Below are 24,001 nucleotides of genomic sequence, written 5' to 3' on the forward strand. Positions count from 1 at the left end.
GTCATGGCTCACACACAAATACCCACCCCTGCTTTGCTGGAAAACTGGTATCTTGGGTCAGTGGGGTGTCACAGGGCTGAGGTTTGGTTATCCTGAACATTCTCCAGCACACTGTGGGACCCACCTTGCAGATGTGTAGGATTCCTCCATCAGCAGTGGAGCATTGCTCAGTACTGTGGAAAAACATATTCCAAGGTATTTTAAGGTGTGACTGACCCCCACACCAGTGTTCCAGAGGAACACTTCTTTTGTGCGCTGTCACTGCATGCAGCAGTTGTTTGTTCCTTTGCTAAGCTTGTAAAAGTCAGTCCTTGCAAAGGCTCTCTGGTATCTCATTTGGGGAGAGGGTTCTCCTACGGGGCAGTAACCCTCCATGACCTATGCTAGAGAAAGGAAGAGTCACTCACAAGATAAAGTGTTACTTCACTTCATAAAGGTCAAGAGACAATGAAACGGATGAAATATTATCTGTTTAAGAGTCTGAAAAGCAAAGATACTGCAAGTAACCTGGGTGGGTTTTGTTTCAAAATATAAACAGGATCTTGCTGTGTCCTGTTAAAAGTATCCTGTTGTGTAAAGATGATTTTTTTCCTGTTTATCTTAAGCAGAATGTGCAACTACTAACGAATGTAAGGCTTTAATGTCTGAACTGAAGATCCTCATTCATATAGGACATCACCTGAATGTAGTCAACCTGCTGGGAGCCTGCACCAAAGCTGGAGGTGAGAAGTCCTCAGTTAAAAAGGAGCCAAGGAGAAATGCTTTTCAGATCCAGTGTTGTGTGATGTAACTGTGGTGGAGTCCAAAGCACACACACAGGCAGTTAATGCAAACACAAACATTTCCATCTCTCTGAACACAGGAGAGGTTCTGCCACTGCACTTCATGGCCACATCTCCTCAGTGGTTTCTGTCTTCCCCAGCCAGTGGTGCCACTTCTCTACGTGCTTCCCTGTCCTTTGTAATGATTACGGACTGAAGGGAGGCAGGATCCCTAATTGCAATTAGGTGCCCAAGTCCCTCACATAGGCACTTCTGACCATTTCAGAGGTTCTCCTCTCTCTTCCCAGCCTTATCAGGAGGATGCACCAGGCTGAGCGCTCAGCTGCTGGTGGCCTCTTCCTTTCCCCACCTCCTCACCCTGGCCAGGCAAAGGCAGGCACAGCATCCAGGAAGCCCATGGTGGTGCAACACTGATCGGAGCCACAGCACGGACTGCCAAGGGCCAAGCTGACACAACTGGCTGTACATCATACCAGGAATCTGTTGTAAAGTGCAGACTTAAACAAAGGACTCCATAAATCTTAGACCTTTGTCACTAAAACATCCCTTCCCACACTGGCATACAAAGCAGCCTTATCTGGTACCAGACCGTGCTTTCACTTCAGAGCAGCAACGCTCAAAGACGCCTGTTCACTGCTTACAGTGAATCTTCAAAACAACCCCCAAGGGACAGATTTAGAAGAGCTGAGGCCAAAAAAAATAAAAAGGTGAAAGAGTGAGAGAGATGGTGCACACATCCATTGTCATCTGAGATGCAGAAGCTATCATCTTCCCAAAGAACATATAGTTGTCCAGTTGCAGGTGAAGAAATTAAGCTTTGGTGAGGTAGGATGCCAGGAAGCAAATCTTCCCTCTGGTGAGGTACTCCCAGTTCCCCAAGGAGCAGTCAGCAAACATGCATGCTGTAGGGAGCAAGGAACCTGCAGTTGTTGCAGCCCTGCAGACCCCAAAAGCTTCTATGGGAGGATGAGCAACTGCAGCTGGAGGGTTTTAAGGTTCAGCTGCCTAAGTAAGTACCCTTTGCTTAAGTAAGTACCCTGTGAGTAGAGGCAGGTAACAATATGAATGCTGTCAAGTCAGTGAGGGTGCCTAAAACACAGCAGAATTACTAAGGGGTCAACAGCTTTTAACCAAAGCACTAATCCAGCCTCAGAATTCTGGCTGCATAACAAACCACATCTCAGGAGCTGATCAAGTATTTTTTTCCTGGAGTCCCTCAGTTTCCCATTCCCCAGCCTGCTCCATCCCAGTTGCCCTCCTGGGTGAAGAGGTGACCCTCACTCTTCTCCGCCAGCTGCCGAGGAAAACCACTGCTTACTCTGGGGAGCAGTGCCCTGAGGAGCAGAGCTGTGCAGCATGGAGCCTCTGGTCCCTTTACCTTCGTTCAATGCAACCGCAGACTAAAGAAAAGGAGCCTTGAGCTCTCAAGACAGACACAGGGATGAGAGTTACTATTAAAATAGCACCGCGGAGTACAGGGCTTTCTCCTTCCTTGTTAGGGTTTCCCAACCTTACGATGGCATTCCTGAGGAAGACTGATACTCAGTATGCACATGTACTATTTTAACAATATGACAGAACTAATGCAGAGTGTACACCTGACACTTCCCTCCTGGCCCCGTCCACACACCTTCTCAGCTCCGCTCCCAGCCCTTTTGGCACCCACAGTGGGAGCAAGGGGCAGAGAGCAGCGCAGGTCTGCGTGTGTGTTTCCCATGCAGCCAGGGCTGCTCACAGCTGCCTCCTCCTGCATGGCCAAGTGCAGCTCACAGCACTTTTCCTTTGAAGTTCCAACTCCTAAATCCAAACTACAGACAGAAGAGGGTTTCTGGACATGAAAGCTTGGTTCCTTAGGTTATATAGGCATTCTAGTCCCACGATTGCACCTGATCTTACATTTGATGATTACAAAAAGCAATGATTACACTAAAGGTAGAGGACGTCGCTTTTCCCTCTCCTAATAGCTCCCACTGAAACATAAAAGCATTTTCAAGGAGATCTTAAAAATACATGTAATTGTATAAAAGCAGGAGTTGCCTAGAACTCTGCAGGAGTTTGCACAGCAACAGGAAAGAAAGAAACGGGTAGGACTTCCCAGGCTTTCAGAAACTCCAGACTAAATATTTTTGCAGCTTTTGATTTAGACCTCTCCACGATCCTGTGTACTTTTATTGCCTCTACTCACATCAGCTCCACTGAGAACAAACAATTGCAAAGGCAGCAGAGAAAAAGGGAGGCTGCTCCATGCTATGGATCTATGTATACAGTAAAGCAACCTTAATAGCATACAAGGGTGTAGATTCATATTTATCATCCTGAATTTTCCATTGTAAATAAGGAGTAAATTCCACCTCTTGCCATCTAAAGGGGAACTTAAAGAGTTCAAGTACTGTATTCCATTCTCTCCATAGCACACTGATGGTGTGCTTCTGGAGTGTCACTTCACTTCAATCACAGGAATGACAGTATTTACTTATTTTGAAGAGAATTCACAGGGATAGGTTAGTATTAAGTGCTTTGCAGTGCTTCAAAACTCATTTATCTCCTGCTGTCTTTTTAGGTCCCTTAATGGTCATAGTAGAGTACTGCAAATATGGAAACCTGTCCAACTACCTAAGGGGGAAACGAGGAGATTTCATTGCGTACAAGGTAAAGAAATGATGGGTCTCTCATAGTCACAAGGCAGAGAATTAACAACCACTGACCACGAGTTGGGATTTTTCCTGCTCAGTATTTCTATAGGCACTTTATTTTCTCACCACATTTCACTTTGTACAAGCAAGAAAAAGGACCTTTCCCCCCATAGTATGTCCCCCCCATCCTCTTTATTTTCTAGCACCCACTAAAAGATTAGTTGCTGATACCCAAGCACGCAAGTGCATTTGAGAGGCAGGGGAATTACTTGTGAGATACTACCCAGCACCAGGGGGGCAACACAGTAGTAGTAAAAAACCAGTATTAACTGAACTAGAAGGTGAATCAAACTACAGGCTCAGTTTGGGGGTTTCTGTTTCTAAGCCCACCCACTCCCAGCTGCCAAAAGCAGCTTCCCCCTTCCCTCACCTGCTCATTCCCATCTTCTACATTCTCCTTGTCCTGCACCAAACTGGCAGCAAACTGGCCCACAAACACTGTCTGTGATAACACCAATCAAAGGGGTTTGGTTTCCAAACAGTTGTCTGCATCCTCACAAACATCTGTGCTGGCTACAGTTGGGGTAAGATACAGGAGGCCAGAGGTCAGTGATGGGGATAGGATGGGACAACCTCCTTGTGAAAATACAGCCTCGGAGGGGCTCTCTGATCTAACCCCTGCCAGAAACTGGAGCCTCCCCAGGATTATTTTCCTGGATGGTTCTATTATTATTATATTATTGTTGCAGCCATTGTCTACAGGCGCAGAAGTACGTAAGGTACTTTGTGTAAGAGAAGGAGGTTTTCCTGGTACAGTCACTCCAACGTTCTTTTCTCAGCATTGTTTTCAGGACATGCAGGGGCTGATTATGTCTCACTCCCCAGGACAGGGCGACAGAGATGCTTTTCAGTGCCCAGTCATGCACATACCTCAAACCATGATTGTTAGGATGGTTTCCTAAGCAAATAAGAGGTACAAAATTACAGGCTCTCTCTGCTCATCTATCAGCCTCACCTGGCCAGCTTCCAGTGAACTTTTATTGCTATTGGTAGAATGGGAGGTTCTGTATTAATAAGTAGGAAACAAGGTTTCATTAGTTCTGCTGTTCAGGGAACATCATGTACAAACATGTTCTGAGCTCATCTTCAGAGGATGCTTTCTCCATATGCCCTTCTGCTACACATCTTGAATCCCCAGGCATTGCATCATCCAAAGGTAAATAATGGTTTTATACCATTTCTAGTCCCAGGAAAACTCCGACCAAGCAGAGAAAAGTCTGGACGAGTCCAACAGTGATTTGACCGAACTGATTAAGAGGCGCCTTGAGAGTGTAGCCAGCACAGGAAGCTCTGCCAGCTCAGGATTCATTGAAGATAAGAGTTACAGCGATTCAGAAGATGACGAAGAAGGTAAAAGAAACCTACCTGAGCCCAGATCTGTTACTGTAAAGATGCCTATTACTTGGCCAGCACCAGGCACACTGTCACACTCTCTACAAGCCCTTACACAGCTTGACTTCCTTTTCTTGCCTGTGCCCCACTCCAGATTTATCACAAAAAGAGATTTGAAGCAATGGGTGCATATAAAAGCTGCTCCTCTTGTGTATGAGGAGCAGTAGCAATATTTCACGAGAAGATTTGTGGGGCTGGTCTGTCCCCAGTCTCGTCACTCACTGTTAATAGTTCCCCTCACTTTTATCCCCAGATGCTGCTTTCCCCATAGCTAAATGACATGATTAATGCTGGATGGAACTTTTAAAATCATCTGATCTTCTGCCTCTGGGTCAGTGCTTCAGAAACCAGAGTTGTAACCCTAGTACACATGTAACAATACTCAGATGTGGGCCTGGGGTCATCGTCATGCAAGCGGCACCAGTGCCAAACCAACCTGGAGCTGTTGCTCTAGTGTTTTGTCGTGTCTCTGATCTCTCCTAGATGCTGAGGATCTCTACAAGCGGCCCCTGACTTTGGAGGACCTGATCTGCTATAGCTTCCAAGTGGCAAAAGGCATGGAGTTTCTCGCCTCCCGAAAAGTGAGCTCATTAAAACACCAGGGCTGAACTTCTTTCACAGAATCATGAGTATCTGATATGGAAAAAATCCAGATGTACTCTTCAGCCTGAATAACCTGCTTTTGGGCCTATAATAGAGCGTTGGAGATCACATTAGCTCTGGTGGTTAGGCAGTAAGTAGCACTGCAAGAGCCCCGAAGGAATATCCATCATGTTCTTGGAGACAAGGATTGGCATCTGTAACGCGGGAGTTTAGATAAAGGGAGTGAATACAGATTGCCTGGCAGTTCACAGAACTGTCTCATAAATACAGGCAGAAAGGGCTTCTCAGGGAGACAGACCCTTTGAGGATGGGCAACAGAAGTAGAGCTGAGGAACGAAGAGGGAGCAGGCAGCTATTTGTTTAGCTTGTCGGGAGCGTTGGACACTATCAGCACAGTTAGCTCCTCCTTTCCATAAATAAATAACTAGAAAACCTATGTCTGTAGCCTGTGCAACACCTGGTTTTGAAGTGAACCCAATATAATCCCATGCCAAAGTATGCACGAAACTGAGAGCTTGCCCTTCCCACACAGATAGGAGCGCTGCGCACAGCAGTCACGAGCACAGCGCTGGCCCACGGGCAGTTACCCCAGTCCTGCACGTGCTCATGGGACCCATTTACAAAAGTAGATGCAGCTGCTTTTTTGACCCTTCCCAAATTTGCTGCGGACCAATTAACTGGAAAGCAGCCTTCCCTTCATCCCTCCGTAACTGAGAAAGCGATTTCCCATAGAAAGATCAGAAAACTAACTGTAATACTTGGCTGATTCCCTGGGTGATTTTCTCGTTTGCCTATGACAGTATCTTTGCAGCAGATTCCCACACACATTTCCCCTCTCCCGTCCTGCTCCGAGCAAGAGTTCATTTCTCTTGCCATTCACAAAGAAGGTCTCATGCCTTCCACTCCAGGGCGGCTCGCTGGCCAGGCAGACCCTCTGATCTCGCTTGTCCTCATTCCTTCACAGTGCATTCATCGGGATTTGGCAGCAAGGAACATCCTCCTTTCAGAGAACAACGTGGTTAAGATCTGCGACTTTGGACTAGCCAGGGATATTTATAAAGACCCTGACTATGTACGGAAAGGAGATGTAAGTGGAACAAACGTGAAGTGCTAAGCTCAAGTTTTTATTCCCCGAGGGTTTGGGCAGATTAGTAACAACAGTTCTGGCAACGGGCTGTGTCTTTTGCATTCTTAGGCAAGACTTCCACTCAAATGGATGGCTCCAGAAGCTATTTTCGATAAAATTTACACAACACAGAGTGACGTATGGTCTTTTGGAGTGCTGCTATGGGAAATATTTTCTCTAGGTAAGAATGCTTTAAAACTTTCCTCACACCCCCACCCCCCAAAATTTACAGCCCTACTGCTATGCTATGACAAGCTTTAAACAAAAGATGATAACATGGTGCCATGCTTTGATTTATTTTGGTTAATACAATTGCACAGTGCAGATCAGACGTAAAATGAAGTTGCTGGACTGAAGTCAGTGAGAACCCACCCAGCAAATGCAGTGAATAATGGGGGGAGGAGTGAGGGGACACCAAAACAAAACCCAAAAGGCTGGACCCATTTGCAATAACAGAGGTAATTCCAGCCTTTGCTGCTCAGGTGCCAAGTATTTCTTTGACAGAGAAGTTTCCCTGTCCAACCCTGTTTTCTCCTAAGCAGCCCGCTCTGGGAATCCCCACAGCTCCAAGGCTGCCAAGGATTACACCACCACTGACCTAGTGGTCCGGTGCTGCTGGTGGCTGCCCATGGGCCACAGGGAAGGTTGCCCATGGGATGTTTTATCCCAGCTTGATTATCTTCCCTACAAAATCTTAGTATGCTTTTCTAAGTAACAAGAACACACTGGCAGCAGCTGCTGTTGGGTTGATATGAGAGCCGGTGCTAGACTCTGCGTAAGTCATTTTGGCAGCGAACAGGTAGAACTCATCATCTTCTGGCGACGTCATTTGCAAGCCACAACATTTTTGAAAGCACAGTAATGCTGTTCTTTACTCACTATAGATTTCATCTCCCAGTGCTGTTAGGAATCTCAGCCTGGCTGAGATCTGGTTACTGTCCAGCAGATAAAGCCCTGAAATTTAGACAAGCACTCACAGACAGTGGGGCTTTGCTGCTCTCAAATTCTCCCTGAAGAGTGGCAAGTTTTGTTTTCCTGAGGGAATTTAGGAATGTCAGCTCTGGCTTTTTAATCAGCATTCACAGACAAAAGAAAACAAGAAGCATTGTCAACTTAAGCGGCTGAATTTTAAAGCAAACTCTGTAATCTCCCAGTATCTTTGGTTCACAGATCAGTTGAAATTAATGATTGGGCTCCAGGTGCCAGGTCCAGACCTGTATGCAGAGGCTGGAGCTGCTTCTGTCCTAATCTTTATTTAGAGCTGTCTGCAAAGAGCACAACCTGGTTTCAGTCCAAGCCTTTGATTTGGACTTTTCTCTCCCTTGCATCAGCAGGCAAAACAAAACGTTCTCACTCAAGTGGTTACAACAGGTGGCAGCAGCTATTGCTTCCTCTGGAGTTCAGTCCTATTGATTTAGGGCTGTGTTTCTTGGGTGCAATGCTCCCCTGGCTCTGTAAGAGCATCACCTGCTGCAGGTCTTTTGGGACACCCCAGAAAGACAAAGCTCCAGAAGCACTATCAATGTCCTAGTAGATTCAAGAAGATGTGTTAGCATGCAGAGACACACTCAGAGAGGGCAGTACTAGTATAGCTCAAGGACAGACCTGTTGGAGAGCAGCACAGGAGAAAGGGAACTGGGGGTCTTGGGGGACAGCAGGATGACCATGAGCCAGCACTGTGCCCTGGTGGCCAAGAAGGCAGATGGCATCCTACAGTGTATTAGAAGGGCTGTGCTTAGTATGTTCCAGAGAGGTTCTCCTACCCCTCTGCTCTGCCCTGGTGAGGCCATGTCTGGAATATTGTGTCCAGTTCTGGGACCCTCAGCTCAAGGACAGGGAACTACTTGAAAGAGCCCAGTGCAGGGACACTAAGGTGATTAAGGGGGTGGAACCCCTTCCTGATGAGAAGAGGCTGAGGGAGCTGGGCCTCTTTAGCCTGGAGAAGGGGAGAGTGAGGAGTGACTTCATCTCTAAATATGTAAAGGGTGAGTGTCCGGAGGATGGAGCCAGGCTCTTCTCAGTGATGTCCAGTGACCGGACAAGGGCAGTGGGTCCAAGCTAGAGCACAGGGAGTTCCATGGGAATACAACGAAAAAACTTTTTCCCTGTGAGGGTGCTGGAGCCCTGGGACAGGCTGCCCAGAGAGGCTGTGGAGTCTCCTTCTCTGGAGGCATTCAAACCCCACCTGGATGCATTCCTGTGTGATCTAGTCTGGGTGATCCTGCTCTGGTGAGGGGGAGGTGGGACTAGATGATCTTTCAAGGTCCTTTCCAAGCCCTAACACTCTGTGATTCTGTGACAGTCTCTCCATTGGGCATCTCCAAGGAACTAAGAGAACTCAGTACTGGTGAATGGCAGGGACCATGCAGAAGGTGAACTGTTTATACCATTCCCAAAGGGCCTGACAGAGCTGAACAGACGTTAACTTCAGGTCATCTGGTCTTTGATACTCAAGACTAATAAAAAATAAAATACCATCACTGAAATTCATCTCAACTATTTTTAAAAATAACTTCTCTCATTTTTTTAATTTTAGCTAGCCTGTTTTCTTAATGAGGGTGCTTACTCGGAACAATAGCCTGTCCTCTTCCAAATTCAGAGGCATCTACTAAATTACTCCAAGGGCTGCCATCCATAGAGCAGTCTCTGCCCTTGTTATGACGTAGATCACAAACTACTTACTTCAACCCATGGCACAGATTCAAAAGCAGTCATTTTCTCTGAGAGGGTTTTTCATACAGATCATCCAGGCATGTCTGTGGTTTGGCACTGCTTGCATCTGCAGCTCACACGATAAATATTTAATTAAGGATTTGTGTCACTGATGGAACTCTCTTATATAAAAGTTTTACAGATCATTGAGAGCCAGGGGATGGAAGTTATGTGTCGTAGCTACAGGGTATGTTTTGGCTCCCATTTACAACCGCTGCTTTTTACTGGATCCCGCAGACTTAGCACCCTCTTAAAAAGGAAAAGATACTGATTAGCAAAAGGCAGTTTGGTTTGGCCATGGGCCCTTTCAGGGTCAGAAGCTGAATGAAGCACAACAGGCTTCCTCCAGAGAGGCTGGCAGGCTGGATCCATTTGGGTGATACACTGAGAAATCAGGACTTGAGAGACTGTTAATCCTCATTTTGGGGCTGTGTTCACATTGAGCTTTGCATTCTTCAAACGGGGTCAGCACACCTCATGTCAGGTAACGCTCACAGTGTTTAATACACCTTGAAATCACTTACAGGGCAAATTACAGAATGTCGCTGTCTCCCTGAATTTAAATGTGCGCTGCTCAAAAAGCAATCAAAGGTAATTATGTAAACAAGCAGAGCCTGGTAGTATAACATCAGCATCTTATTATCCTACTAAAACAAAACCAAGATCAAAAGAGTGCTACCATATCCAATGCATGGCACATCTTTGAGCATTTTGGAAGAGATTTCCCCTATGGAAAAAGTCATGTGTAGACCTTATACCATATGTTTCTGCCTGCATCTCTCCCAAGCTGCCTCAGTATCCCAAATCCAAGTTATCAGGCTTATCACATAACACAGATGAGGTACAACGGTGAGTGGATGTGGAAAAGGGACAGATCCTTGCTTTTGAGATCTGAGCTGCCTCCAGCCAGCAGAAGACCAGCACTGCTCAATGTTTTTGTCATCAAGATTGACAGGCCAAAGACAAAACTAGGAAGGAAAATTGAGCTATAAAGTAGAAATTATGCACCCAGCTATTTCCAATCTACATAGCTCCAGGAAATGCTCTTAATACTTGCACATCAAGGGAATTCAGCTGGGCTGTGGCTGAGTACCCCTGAGCCGTGCATGCCATCAGAGCCTACACGCTGTGCTGAGGTGCCCTCTGACAAAGTTGCCAGGCTTTCTCCTCCCCAGTACATGGTTCTGCAGATTGCATGGTCAGATTCACAGAGCAGAGTAACCCTGGGAACAGACACATTTTGGCACCCTCTTCACTGCTTTCATCCAAGAGATTTCTGCTGTGCTTGTTGTGCCCCCAAGTGCACAGCACATGATGGTGTTTCCATGTTGTGGGGGGATGCAGGAAATGAGCAGGAATGTTGCAGACGGTAAATCATACACAGATTCCTCGAGGGCTGGATTCAAATCCAGATTCCAGTCAATCCTCTATGTTAAGTCTTGATTAAATTTTCTTCTGAATTCACCACTTGGCCTCTAGGATGCCAAAATGTGGAAGGCAAGGGTTGCACTGCGTGGGAAGACCCTGCTGAGAAGGGAAGGAGGAAAGTTTACAAATCTTTTTGCTCCGTCTACGAGAGGTTCAGTAACCTTTCAAACTTCAGTGTGGACATCTCTTGAATTTCCTCTCTGAGGTCTGGATTACTCAGATGCAAGAGCACTTTCTCAAGTCATGTATTTGTTCCCCTTATTTATGTTGCATCACAAAGTGCAGGTGCCATACAACAAAGATCTCAGCCTCTAAAAAGTTCCCACTTGCTCATGAGTTGAAGAGAAAAGTGCATTTGGTGCATCCATAGGTCTATACTAGTCATTCCTCTGAAGATAACCAGGAAAGTGAAATAAGTCTTGCTCATTCATTCTGACAACTGCTAGGCAAGCTTTTGTGCAAGTTAATATACTGTTACTGGTCTCTTTACAGAAGTCTACCTCTCAAAAGCAACTGCAGTGGCCTTGACCTGTCCTCCCCAGGTTTCACACTGACAACTGTGTGGCCCTGAAAATAAGCAGCACTGAACTCACATTTAGAAATGAAAACAAGGCTAAAAATTTGGAAGGTTGTTTTTCCAGGAGATTTTACCTGTAGGCATGTACAATGCTAAACTGGTGAACCAGGAGAGAAGGAGTACAGCTCCACACCTGAGGCTGACCTGCAAGGTTCTCATAGCCAGCTCCAGGAGCCAGATGGCCACAGCTTTCTCTGCCCTTACTGAGGCCAGTGAGGCCAGATCTTTTAAGGCAATGAATGATGAGCAGGACTTACTTTCGTCATGCATATTCACTCGGTGCAGAATATTGCCAGACTAGAAAACAGTATGTAACCAATTGAATGAGCTGGAACTCCTCTACCACTGACCAAGAGGTCATCTAAAGTCTCAAACTAATAACATTTATTTCTCTTCTGCCATATTTTACCTTGGAATGGTCCTGGCTATATCATGAACACAGAGGAGAAAGCATGGTTGAAAACTCTAAAGAGACAGAGAGAATCTGTAATGGGTTTCCAAATAAAACACTTAGGAAGTGACCGCAACCCCTTCTTTGTTAGAACTTCTTTTACTGCCAGACTCTAGGTAATCTCAAATGCTCACCAGATTTCACTGATATGTGTTTAATACATGGGACTGGGAAGTAAAAATTGTGCCATTCAGGAGCCCTCCTCCTCATTTCTCCCATCAGGTGCCTCACCGTACCCTGGAGTGCAGATAGATGAGGACTTTTGCCGACGGCTCAAAGAAGGAACCCGGATGAGATCTCCAGAGTACTCCACCCCAGAAGTGTAAGAGCTCCTGGTTTTCTATCAAGAGCTGATACATGTCATTTACATATTACAAAAGACATTGCATTTAAGTGTGGAGGGAAACCTCATCAGATGATACCTACTTATTTGTATTTTGTTTTCAGTGAATATTGTAGCTGTGCATATCCTGGGTGTCCCGACACCACAGATGAATGCTACAGCCTACATCAGCTTGACCATTGCCAACAATGTGCCATTTCAGCACATGGGGATTTGAACATGTGCTAATCCAAAACTATCCAAACAACGACCAAAAAGAGCAGCAACTGAAAGAAACAGTTTGGCAGCAAAGTTCCTATCCTTTTCCTTTCTTAATACCTGTGGTTTTTGTCTAGCTACCAGACAATGCTGGATTGCTGGCATGGAGTGCCCACGGAGAGGCCAACTTTCACCGAGCTCGTGGAGCGCTTAGGAGATCTGCTTCAAGCCAATGTACAGCAGGTACAGCAATACAAACACTTCTTCAACAGAAGTGTACATACACATGTGTAGAGTCCTGCACCTGGGAAGGAATAACCGCTTGTATCAGTACAGGCTGGGGGTGACCTGCTGGAGAGGAGCTCTGTGAGAAGGACCTGGGGGTCCTGGTTGATGACAGGGTGCCCATGAGCCAGCAGTGTGCCCTGGGGGCTGAGAGAGCCAATGGGATCCTGGGGACATCAGGAGGAGTGTGGCCAGCAGGTCACAGGAGGGGATCCTCCCCCTCTGCTCTGCCCTGGTCAGGCCCCACCTGGAGTGTTGTGTCCAGTTCTGGGCTCCCTGGCATAAAAAAAGACAGGGATCTCCTGGAGAGAGTCCAGAGAAGGCTACAAAGATGATTAAGGGCTGGAGCATCTCCCCTGTGAGGAAAGGCTGAGCTGGGGCTGTTCAGCCTGGAGAAAAGAAGACTAAGGGGGGACCTTATTAATGTTTATAAATATCTGAAGTATGGGATGCAGGGGGAACTGGCCAGCCCCTTTTCAGTGTCTGTGGGGACAGGACATGGGGTAATGCCCTTAAGTTGGAGCATACCAACATGGGGAAGAACTTCTTCCCGGTGAGGGTGAGGGAGCCCTGGGACAGGCTGCCCAGGGGGTGTGGAGTCTCCTTCTCTGGAGAGATTCCAGCCCCGTCTGGATGCCGACCTGTGCACTATGAGCTGGGGAGCTGCTCTGGCAGGGGGTTGGACCCGATGATCTCTCGAGATCCTTTCAACCCCCTATGATTCTGTGTCCATGTCCCTGGATAGGTGTGTGTGTGCATAGGTGAGGCCTGTGTCGAGCAGCAATACCAGGTTTGACTTCGTAACTCAGGTCACAAGGAAAATGGCTGCCAGGATGAGTAAAGAGAATGTTAGCTATGCAAAGGGGGTTGTATTTCAAAACTAGATGTTGATCCATCCACAATAAGCAGAAAGTTACATTAATTAGAAAAAGGCTCAGTGGCCCCTTGGAGGAACAATAGTGCTTTATCTCACAAACAATTTTAATTAGATTCCAGCACAGCACACTGCCACTAGTTGGTCTGAAATTTCTCTGAGCTTATGTTCATCAGTGCTCCTAGGAGCCTTAAAATGAGGCACTTTAAAGCTCGTAAAATCAATTACGTAATTATTAATTTCATAAGAGTTAAATCGGTTATTTTCTTCTTCAGTAAAAACAACCGGCCTGGTTATGTAACTATCAATTTAATTTAAGAAGAAATCCAACCCTCTCCTCCAGCTCCTTCCTATTTGTAAACAAATTTAGTGAAGCTAAGATGAACAGGGCCCATTTTGCAATATGAAGAGCCTCTGAGCTTTATCCTACAACCAAAATAGATTAAGGAGACATAAAAATCCTGGTAAGGGAATAGGGCACTTAACTGCTTCTCAAAATTAAAAAAAAAAAAAAGAAAGAAAAAAATTAAGCCAACAAAAATCAAGCAAAGGCAAATTTGGACAAATAGTTTCAGGACTCGAAGGAAGAGTCGTTTTTGAAGATTACTGCAGGGGTGTAATGACACTGCAGAGCTTATTGAGACATCTACTGAATTCTATTAAACTAGTAGCATCAATTTCTTGTAAAGCCAAGAAATAAAATCCTTTAGGCTACCATTTTAGGGACTGGCTCTGGCTAAGCTGCAACTCTTCAAGTTGTTGAACACAGGCAAAAAGTCTATGTACAGGCAATTCTGTTTTACCAATTCCAAAATCTGTTCAGGTCGCATTGGCCACAGGGGGTTTGTCCCTTCTCCCAAACACACGGCTTAAACTTGGGTTTAGGTGCCAGCGAGGCTGATGCTTCGGAATTCCCAACAAGGAATGACAGTTTAGAGAACAATGGCAGCACAGAGGACTGCTTTCCTGAAGTCCAGATCAGTGAAATTCTGTTGCCTTTCACTGAGCAGAACAGCCACACATCTGGAAAGCAGTAATGATCACAACCAAACTGCTGCAAACTCATCAGAGATGCTGCTGGGAACGTCAGCTCCTTTTGAACTGGAGGCACATACCTTGACACACTCAATGCAGCTGTTGCACCACTGTGCCGTATGTGAGGGACATTTAGAAGTCCTGTAACTGCCATAAAGACAAGTGAAGCAATAGTTCAGGCTGAGATGCCTGAAAGGGAGAACACACTAACTGCAGACGAGTACCGGGATGTTAGAGTCCATTTTCAGCCATGCTACCCTGTAGGTTCCCCAAAGTGAACTGTTTTCCTCATCCAAAGCCCCCTATGCTGTAGGAGTTGGATAAAACTGTAACATTCCAACTTCCACATGTTGTGAAGAACATCACTGTCACTTTGAAGGAACATCACAAAGTTAAAATAGGTCCTTTCCCAGTGTAAAGCTCTGTAGAATACAATAACCCTTTACACTGGAGATGCAGTACAAAACCTTCTTTACCAGCTTTGTGTTCTTTTCTGTTACTAATTACGTAGGATGGCAAAGACTATATCCCACTGAACATCACCTTGTGTCCTGATGGAGAATCTAACTCCAAGACTTGCCCCGTGGAAGAAAACTTGACCAACTGTGTTAACCGCTGGAGTGCAGTGGAAACTGGGTAAGGAAAACGTATGCTCAGGGTAGGAGGGAAAGAACCATTTGATACCTCTGGGCGTTCTTGTTGGCCTCCCTCAAGCTGGCTGTTCTGAAGGGGTTGGACAGACAAGTTTCTCAGGGCACTGTTTATTGGTTTTACAAGAGATGGAAAAAAGAAAAGCGGTCCAGGAAACTGAGCTGTGTCAGGGATGTTAATTGAGCTACCAAGTGGTGTAGCATCTGCTTGGGCTTTACACTGACCCTTCAACTTTCTTGCTTTCAGCAACAACAGCAAGAAGCGCCCACTGAGTGTGAAGACATTTGATGAGGTGCCAGTGGAAAAGGAGAAAGTGATGCATGAGGTAAGCGAGGTGACAGCACCCCTCTCTACCGGATTCACAGATCACTTGTCACCAGCACCAGGAACAGTTATTAGAGCTTTCTGAAATGTGTTTGGTAAGAAAAAGCTTTAAATCAAGCAGAAGATTTGGCCCCAGCATCTCACACATAGGTCTGTGTGACAACAAAGAGGGATCTGCATTTAGTTTAACAAATAATTTAAAGAGAAGCTCATGCTTGCTTATCCCAGCTTTGAGCAGGATAAGGGGTTTGTATTACATATTTCAGTATGAGTTTTTCTCCCATAAGAAGGAGGAGCTCATCAAAATGGAGTCTGTTGAAGTAAATCTGCTCAGAATACATCCTGGCTGATGGAAGCAGGCAGTAACCTAGGTGAGGGTATTCTGTTCTGGATGAACAAGTCACATTCCTGCTCTACCTGATTCACACAAAGGACTCTGACCCTGGATTTTCCCCACCCTGAGTGAACATATTTATTGCCAGCTCAATGACACTGCAGGGTGGGAGGGTGTGGAATGGTTTCATATTCACTCCAGTGGAAAACAAAAGGTTGTTCTTTTCCAGAATCACGGTTCTGCTTGTTGGCTTCCTCTGAAATTACAGGTTCCAAGGGTGGAGGGGTATTTTTCCTATTTTTAATTCCTTACTTAAAAAAAACAAAACAAACCAAACAAGCCCCCAGCCCAATTAATGAATTTCCACTCCAGGTCAGGCACTCACCACCTGCAGTGCCACATGCAGTCAGCACCTCTTCATAGAATCACACACACACACAAGGTTGGAAAAGACATTTAAGATCACCGAGTCCAACCAATCCCATCCTGAGCTAAACCATATCCCTAAGTACCTTATCTACCCTTTTTTTAAACACATCCAGGGAAGGTGACTCAACCACATCCCTGGGCAGCCTGTTCCAGGCCCTGACAACTCTTTCAGTTGCCCTGGCACAGCTTGAGCCCATTTCCCCTTGTCCCATCTCCTGTCACGTGGCTGAAGAGACCATCACCCACCTCTCTACAACTTCCCTTCAGGCAGTTGTAGGTGGTGGTAAGGTCTCCCCTCAGCCTCCTCATCTCCAAGCTAAACATCCCCAGCTCCCTCAACCATTCCTCATATGATTTGCCCTCTTGCCTCGCTGACAGGGTTGCTAAGGAGGGGTCTTTGAAAGCCACGCATGTCTGAAGCAGATTGGAGTTTAAGGAGGAGGTGTGAGGCCCTCAGAAAACCTTCTAACAGTGGAAGAGGACAAGCATCCAGTTTTACAGAACCAAGCCAGCAATTACCACTAGTCAGGGCATAGTCCCCACGCTCTTGGATTGAGCTATTCCTCAGACCAACTCTCCTAGAACAGCCAAGTCTCTACCTGCAGCTTGTCCTGGACATATTTCATGTCCTTGACAAATAGAGTGTATTTCTCATCTGTTTTCCTGTTAGCACAAATCGATGCCCATTATTCCCCAGTATTTTGCCAGATGTAATTTCTCTGCCTTTATCACTGCATCTTCAGGATTAGAAGGCTTAGATTTTTCTCTGGCTCCTGCATCTTTCCTCTTGCAGGATAAAAGTCTGTCTCTCTGCATCACACAAAGACATTTACTACATAGATCTGGTATCAGTAAGAGATTACTGCTGCCAGCATGAGCATGCCTTTCCTCAGTGCTCCCTGTTTGTGTCATTCTAAAGTGCAAAGGTTCAAAAAAGGGTAATAATGCAGTAACAGATCAGGCAAAAATGTCATACTGCAATGAGGATCTTTTAAAGCAAAGTTATGGTGTGATCTATTTTTGAACAAAGTGAGTACACTTCTGTTACTAAAATTATCTTAAATAGGAAGGCACTAATACCAATTAGGTCATTATTTCACCCAGGAATTTGGAAAGTGCTCAGCCACACCTTCCTGCAGTTGGGTTAAGTATCCTGTGTCTCTCTTGATGCCCTTTTAACAATTTTTTCTGTAAGCAAAATGCTTACAGAGTGCAGGGACAGGGCAAGGGGTGATGGCTTCAAGCTAAGGAGGGCAGGTTTAGGTTGGACATGAGGAAGCAATTCTTTACTCTGAGGGTGGTGAGGCCCTGACACAGGGTGCCCAGGGAGGCTGTGGATGCCCTGTCCTGAGAAGCATTTAAGGCCAGCTTGGATAGAGCTTTGGGCAACCTGAGCTAGTGAGGGTGTCCCTGCCCATGGCAGGGGCGTTGAACTAGATGATCTTTGAGTTCCTTTACAACTCAAAGCATCCTGTGATTCTGTGATTCTCTACACTCTCCCCATGGCAAGCTGTTCTTAATTTAGAAGTGCTCCATGCTGGCATGGCACTCTGCTGATGTTCTCTTCCTTTTGCTGCCCAGGAGTCGGACAGTGGGATGGTGCTGACGTCAGATGAGATCAAAAGCCCGAAGAGGCTGGAAATCCGTTCTTGGCCCTACGGGATCATGGCTCTAGCGTGAGTACTTCTGGATAATTCTTTTGAAGATGGTGTCTCATTCAGAAAATTACTTCCGATTTGACTCTTCTTCCAAAACACCAAGTTGCCTTGAGATTCTGAAACCTATCACAAAGGACAGAGACTGCTCTCCATGAAGCTGGTGTCTCTGGTTTGTGGTCTAATCTCCCGGGGCAGCACATTCTGCACTCGGCATAGGACAGAAGCAATAGAGCTGAGAATACCCAGATCTACTTTAGCCTCTCCAGTGTTCTCCTGTACTGATGGGACAAAGTTTGAAGAACTCAACTTGTTAATCCAGAAAATAACCTTTGTAATTACACAGTGCCTACAGAGCTGTGTTTAACTCTAGACCTTTGCAGTTCCTGGGACATGAGCAAAGTTAAGGCGGCACATACAGAAAGGAACAGTATAAGCACTGCAAAGCAACTGCATTTCCCAGAACCACGATGTCTGTATTTGCTTTGTCCCAGCTAGGAAGAAAGCCCTTCATCCTACCACCTTCATGATCCTTATTATACTACATTGTTCAGATTTAGTTTACAACCAGAGGCCGTGCTGATGTTTGCTGTGTGTTTACCCATTGATAGGACGGACACAGAAGAGTAAAAAGCAGATATTCAGCTTTTAGCTAACAGCTAGCTCACAGCTCTGCATATTTCTGCAACATCAGACAGAGGCAGAGAGCTGACCTAGTAGTGAAATCGGTCTTCTCCACCTTCCCAGACAAGTAAAACTGCAGTAACCCATTTTACTGATTCCAATGTCAAATTGCAGAATTTCAAAGAATTGTTACCCAAAATATTAAAAAAAAGAAACAATTGTGTAGCAAGGAGTTCCATACCTATCCCATTAATTAAGCTAATTAGACCTTGACGGAATTGCTTAGTGCTTTCTCTGAAATCCACTGATGAGATTTCTATTAGTTTCCTCAGCATTAAAACTCAGTGATCTTTCCCACCAGAGCAACTTCTTGTTCTACATCAAGTCACCATTTGTTGACATTAAGGAGAAATGACAGATGAGAATGAACCCAGTGCAGTCTCAGTGTGGTGTGGGAGAGTCCACGTGCCAGTGCCTAGTCAGAACCTCACCGTATTCCAGAGGGGCTCACTCCCTCACTCAGAGAGAGAAGCAAGATGCAAGGGGCTCACTTTGTCCTCTCCGGCCTTCAAACCACAAATTCCTGGGGGTTTGAAAGCAGGAGAGAAGGAGGGAGAGGAAAAGGTTACACAAGGAAGGCTAGAGCTGTACAACACTATCAGGGAGCCTTCACACACTACAGATTCACCTGGATATAGGAGTGTGCTGTCAGGAATAACGTTGTCCAGCAGTATTTTCCCTGTAGCACTGCCCGGTGTGGTACCAGCTGGGGTATTACCAGACATGTCCATGCAGTCCCATGGGTTTATCCTGTGGAGAGGATTTCTGCATGGCACAGAGCATTGCTATGGAGACCAAACCACACCAGCTCTGAAAAAGGAGCTCAAATGTCAGGAACTGCATGACTTGGATGTTTCACCTGGGCTGATTTACCTCCTCTTCTGCATGATGTCACGTTGACACGAGTCCAACACACACACAACTTCCCTGATAGGATTTATCCTTCTAAAGATTGCTGTCAGTCACCTCTGACTGCCTTTCCCCCGTTTGGATAAGTAGTTGGCAGAGGAAGGTTCTCTCTCTCCCCCTTCCAGGCTTTCTGCTGAAAACCAGAAAAATCAACATGCAGCCAGATGTGGAAACACAGCAATTCACTAACAGCCTGTTCTTTGGAGATTTCCAGGAAAACCTTCTGAACTGTTGTCAGGCCCACTGGGAGTGAACACACAGTACCAGAGCTCTGCTGGGTTCCGTGAGTCTTTGCCTGACCCACAATTTATGGGGCTCTCCCCACCAGCAGGCAACACTTCCACAGGGACTCCATTCATTGTGAGATATCAGATACTTTCTGTGCCAGCCAGACTGCAAAAGACCATCTTCACAGAGGTCTGCTATAAAAGCAAACCCTGCAGCAAGCTGTTTGTTGTCTCCTTATTCCCAGGACACCAGCTACCACTGAATGGACAGAGGTGTCTATTTTCTTGGCCACATCCTTCATTAGTATTTGAGGGCCAGCTGGGAAAGCTATTCTGTCAGCTTGCTTTTTTTTTTCCTTTTAAATCTTGCAGCCTACCCTTGGCACTAATAGCTTGGTTTACAGAGCTGCAGAGGATCCTGATGCCCTCTCATTTGAGGACATGACACCCCTTAGTGCTACTGAGCCACTAACTTGAAAGCCAAACCTCAAACACATGTAGAATAGCCTAGGAGAGGTCAGAAGAGTGCTGGCTCAAAGGGGAGATAAAGTCACCCTTGTTAATTGTGTATCTCTCTCTACCAAAAACATTTACCCTGGATCTTTTTCAAACACTCTTCCTTTTCTAAAACAAAGCTGTTCAAAGGCTTAGCATGTTTTCTAAACCAGGGTGGCTGCATTTCTTATTTTTGCCAAAATCTTGCCGTTTATTTATCTTGCATTCATTTCTCTGTTGAGTTTAAAATTTGGCAACACTACACACCATGGAGTGTCAGTGTCAAGAGTTTACTGAGGCTGAATCTGATACTCTGGGCCTGGGACTGCTGTTAGGCTGGACTAACCTCTTTGAGCTCTTTAGTAGTTTAGGCTGCTTAAGTATAAAGCTGCAACAGTAGCTACAGTGAGGGATGGGATGACTGACTGGGATGATGACACTGGAAGCATATTTGAAGAAACATATTCACCATAGAGGGGATTTAACAATCAGTTGACTCTGGTATCAGGTTCCATCTCATAAGATTAACAGGCTACTGCGAAGCACCACTTTAAAATTCTCCCAGAGACTCTATAATCAAGTGATTGCTTTAAATTATAATAGGTTTGATATCTGCTCAGTTGTCCTCACTCCATCCCTTTCCCTTCTCCCCCTCCCAGCCCAATTATCCTCTGAAATTACTTCTCAGGCCCTGGCCAAGTCCCACGCCACCAGCTGAGGCTCAGCTGATAGGCTCTGGGCTCCGGATGCTGCATCCAGGTCACATCCCTGGGAGCTGTGCCTTTGCCAAAGCCAAAGTGGGCCCAAGGCAAGTCAGTCATATTGTAACAGACTGACTGTGTGTGAGCATCAGGCATTCGTGTCCCAACACAAGGTGCCCCACAAAGTGCAACCCAGCTGATTGGGTTAGAATCCTTTTGCACCATCTCAGATAAAGGAGGCATGGAGATCCATGGGCTCCTCAGCAGAACTTTGTTTCAGAAGACTTTTCTTCTCTGATGAGCATGCTGAGGTAGCAAACGTACTTAGGTTGTGTCGTGCAGCACCTTGCCCTGTGACCTGATGAGCTCCAAAACATGAGTAACTGAATGAATTATGCAAGCCAGTTGCTTAGGATTACCCTATATGCTCAGAGTGGCAAGGGCTGAAAGGAGACCTGTGAAAGGTTGTGGTCTGCAGCTTGGTTTTGACTGCAGAGCTTTTCGTCTCACTGCTCTCTGAGTGCTGGAGTCGGTGTCAGGGACAGCTGAGCAGCTTTGCCATGCGTGTGAGGGGGCACATACTTCATGAGTGGGTGACTTGGGCCTCCTAAAACATTATGCTAGCTGTACCTTGTACTTTGAGGTGTTTCAACACAATGGATTAGTGATCCCAACCCCTTGAGTTCTCCATGCCAGCAGACTGATGCACTGATACTGCCAGAGGGGAACCCAGGATTATGTTCTTACTGCACAGCACCCCATCTGAAATGTATTAAAGCAAACTGTGAATCAGTCATAACTATCAAAATAAAAAATAACCCTTTTATTCCTTTCACTGCAGAAAAATTTAAACCTATTAATCACTCTTACTCTGTGCCTCATTAAACACTTATGAAAGCTGTTAGAAAGCCCTGAAGCTCCTACATGTTATTATGAGATGCGGTCATGAGACAAACTGCCCTACTTGGCAACACTCAGCCCAATTTCTCCTCTTTCCCTAAACACAGCTTCTGAACAAGGCCAGGACTTCTACACAGACACAATCATCTGTTAGTTTTTCCTGTCGAGGGCAAGAGACTTGGGTGTCACGTTGCAAGCAGCAAGAGCTGCTCCACAGCACTGCTGTCCCTCATAGGATAGGATGTTTTTTCTTACAGCCACCTCTTTATCTCCATGCTCCTCTTCAAGTCATTGACCCTGAGATTTAGGCTAATGGAAACTGGCTCCCTCTCACAAAAAATAAACAGCTCCAGTAAGGATTTCAGTATTTTTCTACCTCTAACCAAAATCTCTGGTTTGTAGAATAGGATGAAAAAGTCTCATTAGGTCATTTAGGCCTTCTAGCTATTACAGGTTTATCCTTCCTGGTACATTCTAAACAACTCTGACACCTCTCTAGAAAACTTAAAAAAGATTGGGAAAGATTACCTAACATTCAGGCTAGTTTTTCCTTCTAGCTTAATACTTAGGAGACTTTTCAGCTTCATCTATACAGGGAAATTTGACATAGACAGGTGTTAAGAGTTGGGCTTGTTCAGCCTGGAGAAGAGAAAGCTCACAGGGAGGGACACCTAGTTACAGCCTAACAATACTTAAAGGGGTCCTACAGGGAAGTGGGAGAGGGGCTGTTCACCAGGGAGTGCAGGGACAGGGCAAGGGGCAATGGCTTCAAGCTGAAGCGTGGTTTGGTTACATGTTAGGAAGAAATTCTTTACTCTCAGGGTGCTGAGGCCCTGGCACAGGGTGCCCAGAGAGGCTGTGGAAGCCCTTGGATCCCTGGCAGGGTTCAAGGCCAGGTCAGATGAGGATTTGGGCAACCTGGTCCAGAGAAGGTGTCCCTGCCCATGGCAGGGGTGTGGAACTAGATGATCTTTGAGGTCCCTCCCAACCCAAAGCATCCTGAGATTCTGTGAGTCTATGAAAAAGGGTAACTGTTAACAGCTCTCACTACCCTCCTCGTCCAAGGACTTCTCCAAGCTTGTGTCTGGGTCGTGAGGCTTACTAACTATACTGTGGCCTCCACAAGCACCATGTGTGTGTGCAGTGGCACACAGACCAAGCGCTGTGGTACCGTCCTGTTTACAGGGCTGGCAGGCTTTGTTAGCAGCACTGGGTCCGCACCAGTAGGCTTTACAGCTAAGATAATCACATTGGAACCAGGCTCAGGGATGCTACAGAAACACAGCCTGAAGTGTAGCAGGATTTGCTGGTAATTATGAATATTACAATGTACTGCTACCAATTTGCATTCTTCAAATCTTCTAGTATCGGTTCCTCCAGGGCTTTCATCACTTCTTTCTCCCCCCCATAAACCTCCCTAGCCTGCAGGTATCTCTGAACAAGAGGAGCCCTGTGCTGTGCCTTGGCCAACTCAGGCCTCAGCCTATGAAACGAGCCAGACACGTGTACGTTATGCAAGAGGCTCCCTTAGGTTAGTTTGAGGTCAGGAACCACCAGCAATCAGATTCTCACCTTTCCCCCTTCCCCTGCCCCAAACAGTACCTGTTCTTGCAGGACAACTGGGTTTTAGGTTGGTCAGTGTGTAAATGTGACCAGCTGGGATCAGTGAGCAAATGTGCTTCAGCTGAATGTCACGCTTCTCACACACCTGATCTCCAGCACGGCGCCGTGGTGAGAACGCTGAGAGTCAAGTGGGACCAAGCTGAGGCATCTGCAGTTAGAAGCAGATTTATCAAAACCAAACATCTCTCTTATTGCCTCCTCCAGCACTCAGAAGTCAGGCAGAGGCAAAAACCAGAGAGAATTTTTCTCTCTTATACAGGGTGGTACAGTGGGCTCAGGGCACGAAGAGTGTTTTGCTTTCCTCTGAAGCATCGAGTACTGACCACTGCCAGAGGCAAGACTGATCTCTGATTCAATGTGGCAGTTTCTGTGGAGGAAATGAGATTTCAAGGACAAACAGGAGAGGGATGCTGCAGTCTGGCTTTCCAATATACAGTCCAAGCATATGTACAGTTCTCTGTTGCTGAGTGTGAATGGAGTAGCTTGACCTGTCAGTAGTATAGAGCATTAAAAGGAAGAATGCAAAGACCCCTGGATAGCTTTAACTTTGGAAGTGAAATGAGATGAAAG

At 46.0% G+C, this 24,001-nt stretch overlaps 1 protein-coding gene across 1 annotated transcript in view; it reads left to right on the forward strand.

The window, feature by feature from the left end:
* Positions 1 to 24,001, forward strand: part of LOC311195773 (vascular endothelial growth factor receptor kdr-like) — a gene marked incomplete at both ends in the record, with an annotated part of 127,719 nt that overhangs the window by 100,729 nt on the left and 2,989 nt on the right. Inside the window, 11 exons of the mRNA XM_084269198.1 lie at positions 606 to 722; positions 3,343 to 3,431; positions 4,660 to 4,825; positions 5,351 to 5,448; positions 6,435 to 6,557; positions 6,666 to 6,777; positions 11,987 to 12,086; positions 12,443 to 12,548; positions 15,011 to 15,135; positions 15,397 to 15,475; positions 17,819 to 17,913. Of these exons, the coding sequence (XP_084125324.1) occupies positions 606 to 722; positions 3,343 to 3,431; positions 4,660 to 4,825; positions 5,351 to 5,448; positions 6,435 to 6,557; positions 6,666 to 6,777; positions 11,987 to 12,086; positions 12,443 to 12,548; positions 15,011 to 15,135; positions 15,397 to 15,475; positions 17,819 to 17,913 (1,210 nt within the window). The remainder of the gene's footprint in view (positions 1 to 605; positions 723 to 3,342; positions 3,432 to 4,659; positions 4,826 to 5,350; positions 5,449 to 6,434; positions 6,558 to 6,665; positions 6,778 to 11,986; positions 12,087 to 12,442; positions 12,549 to 15,010; positions 15,136 to 15,396; positions 15,476 to 17,818; positions 17,914 to 24,001) is intronic.

Source organism: Gallinula chloropus (genome assembly GCF_964237585.1).
Source record: "Gallinula chloropus genome assembly, chromosome: 11".
Classification (NCBI taxonomy): domain Eukaryota; kingdom Metazoa; phylum Chordata; class Aves; order Gruiformes; family Rallidae; genus Gallinula; species Gallinula chloropus.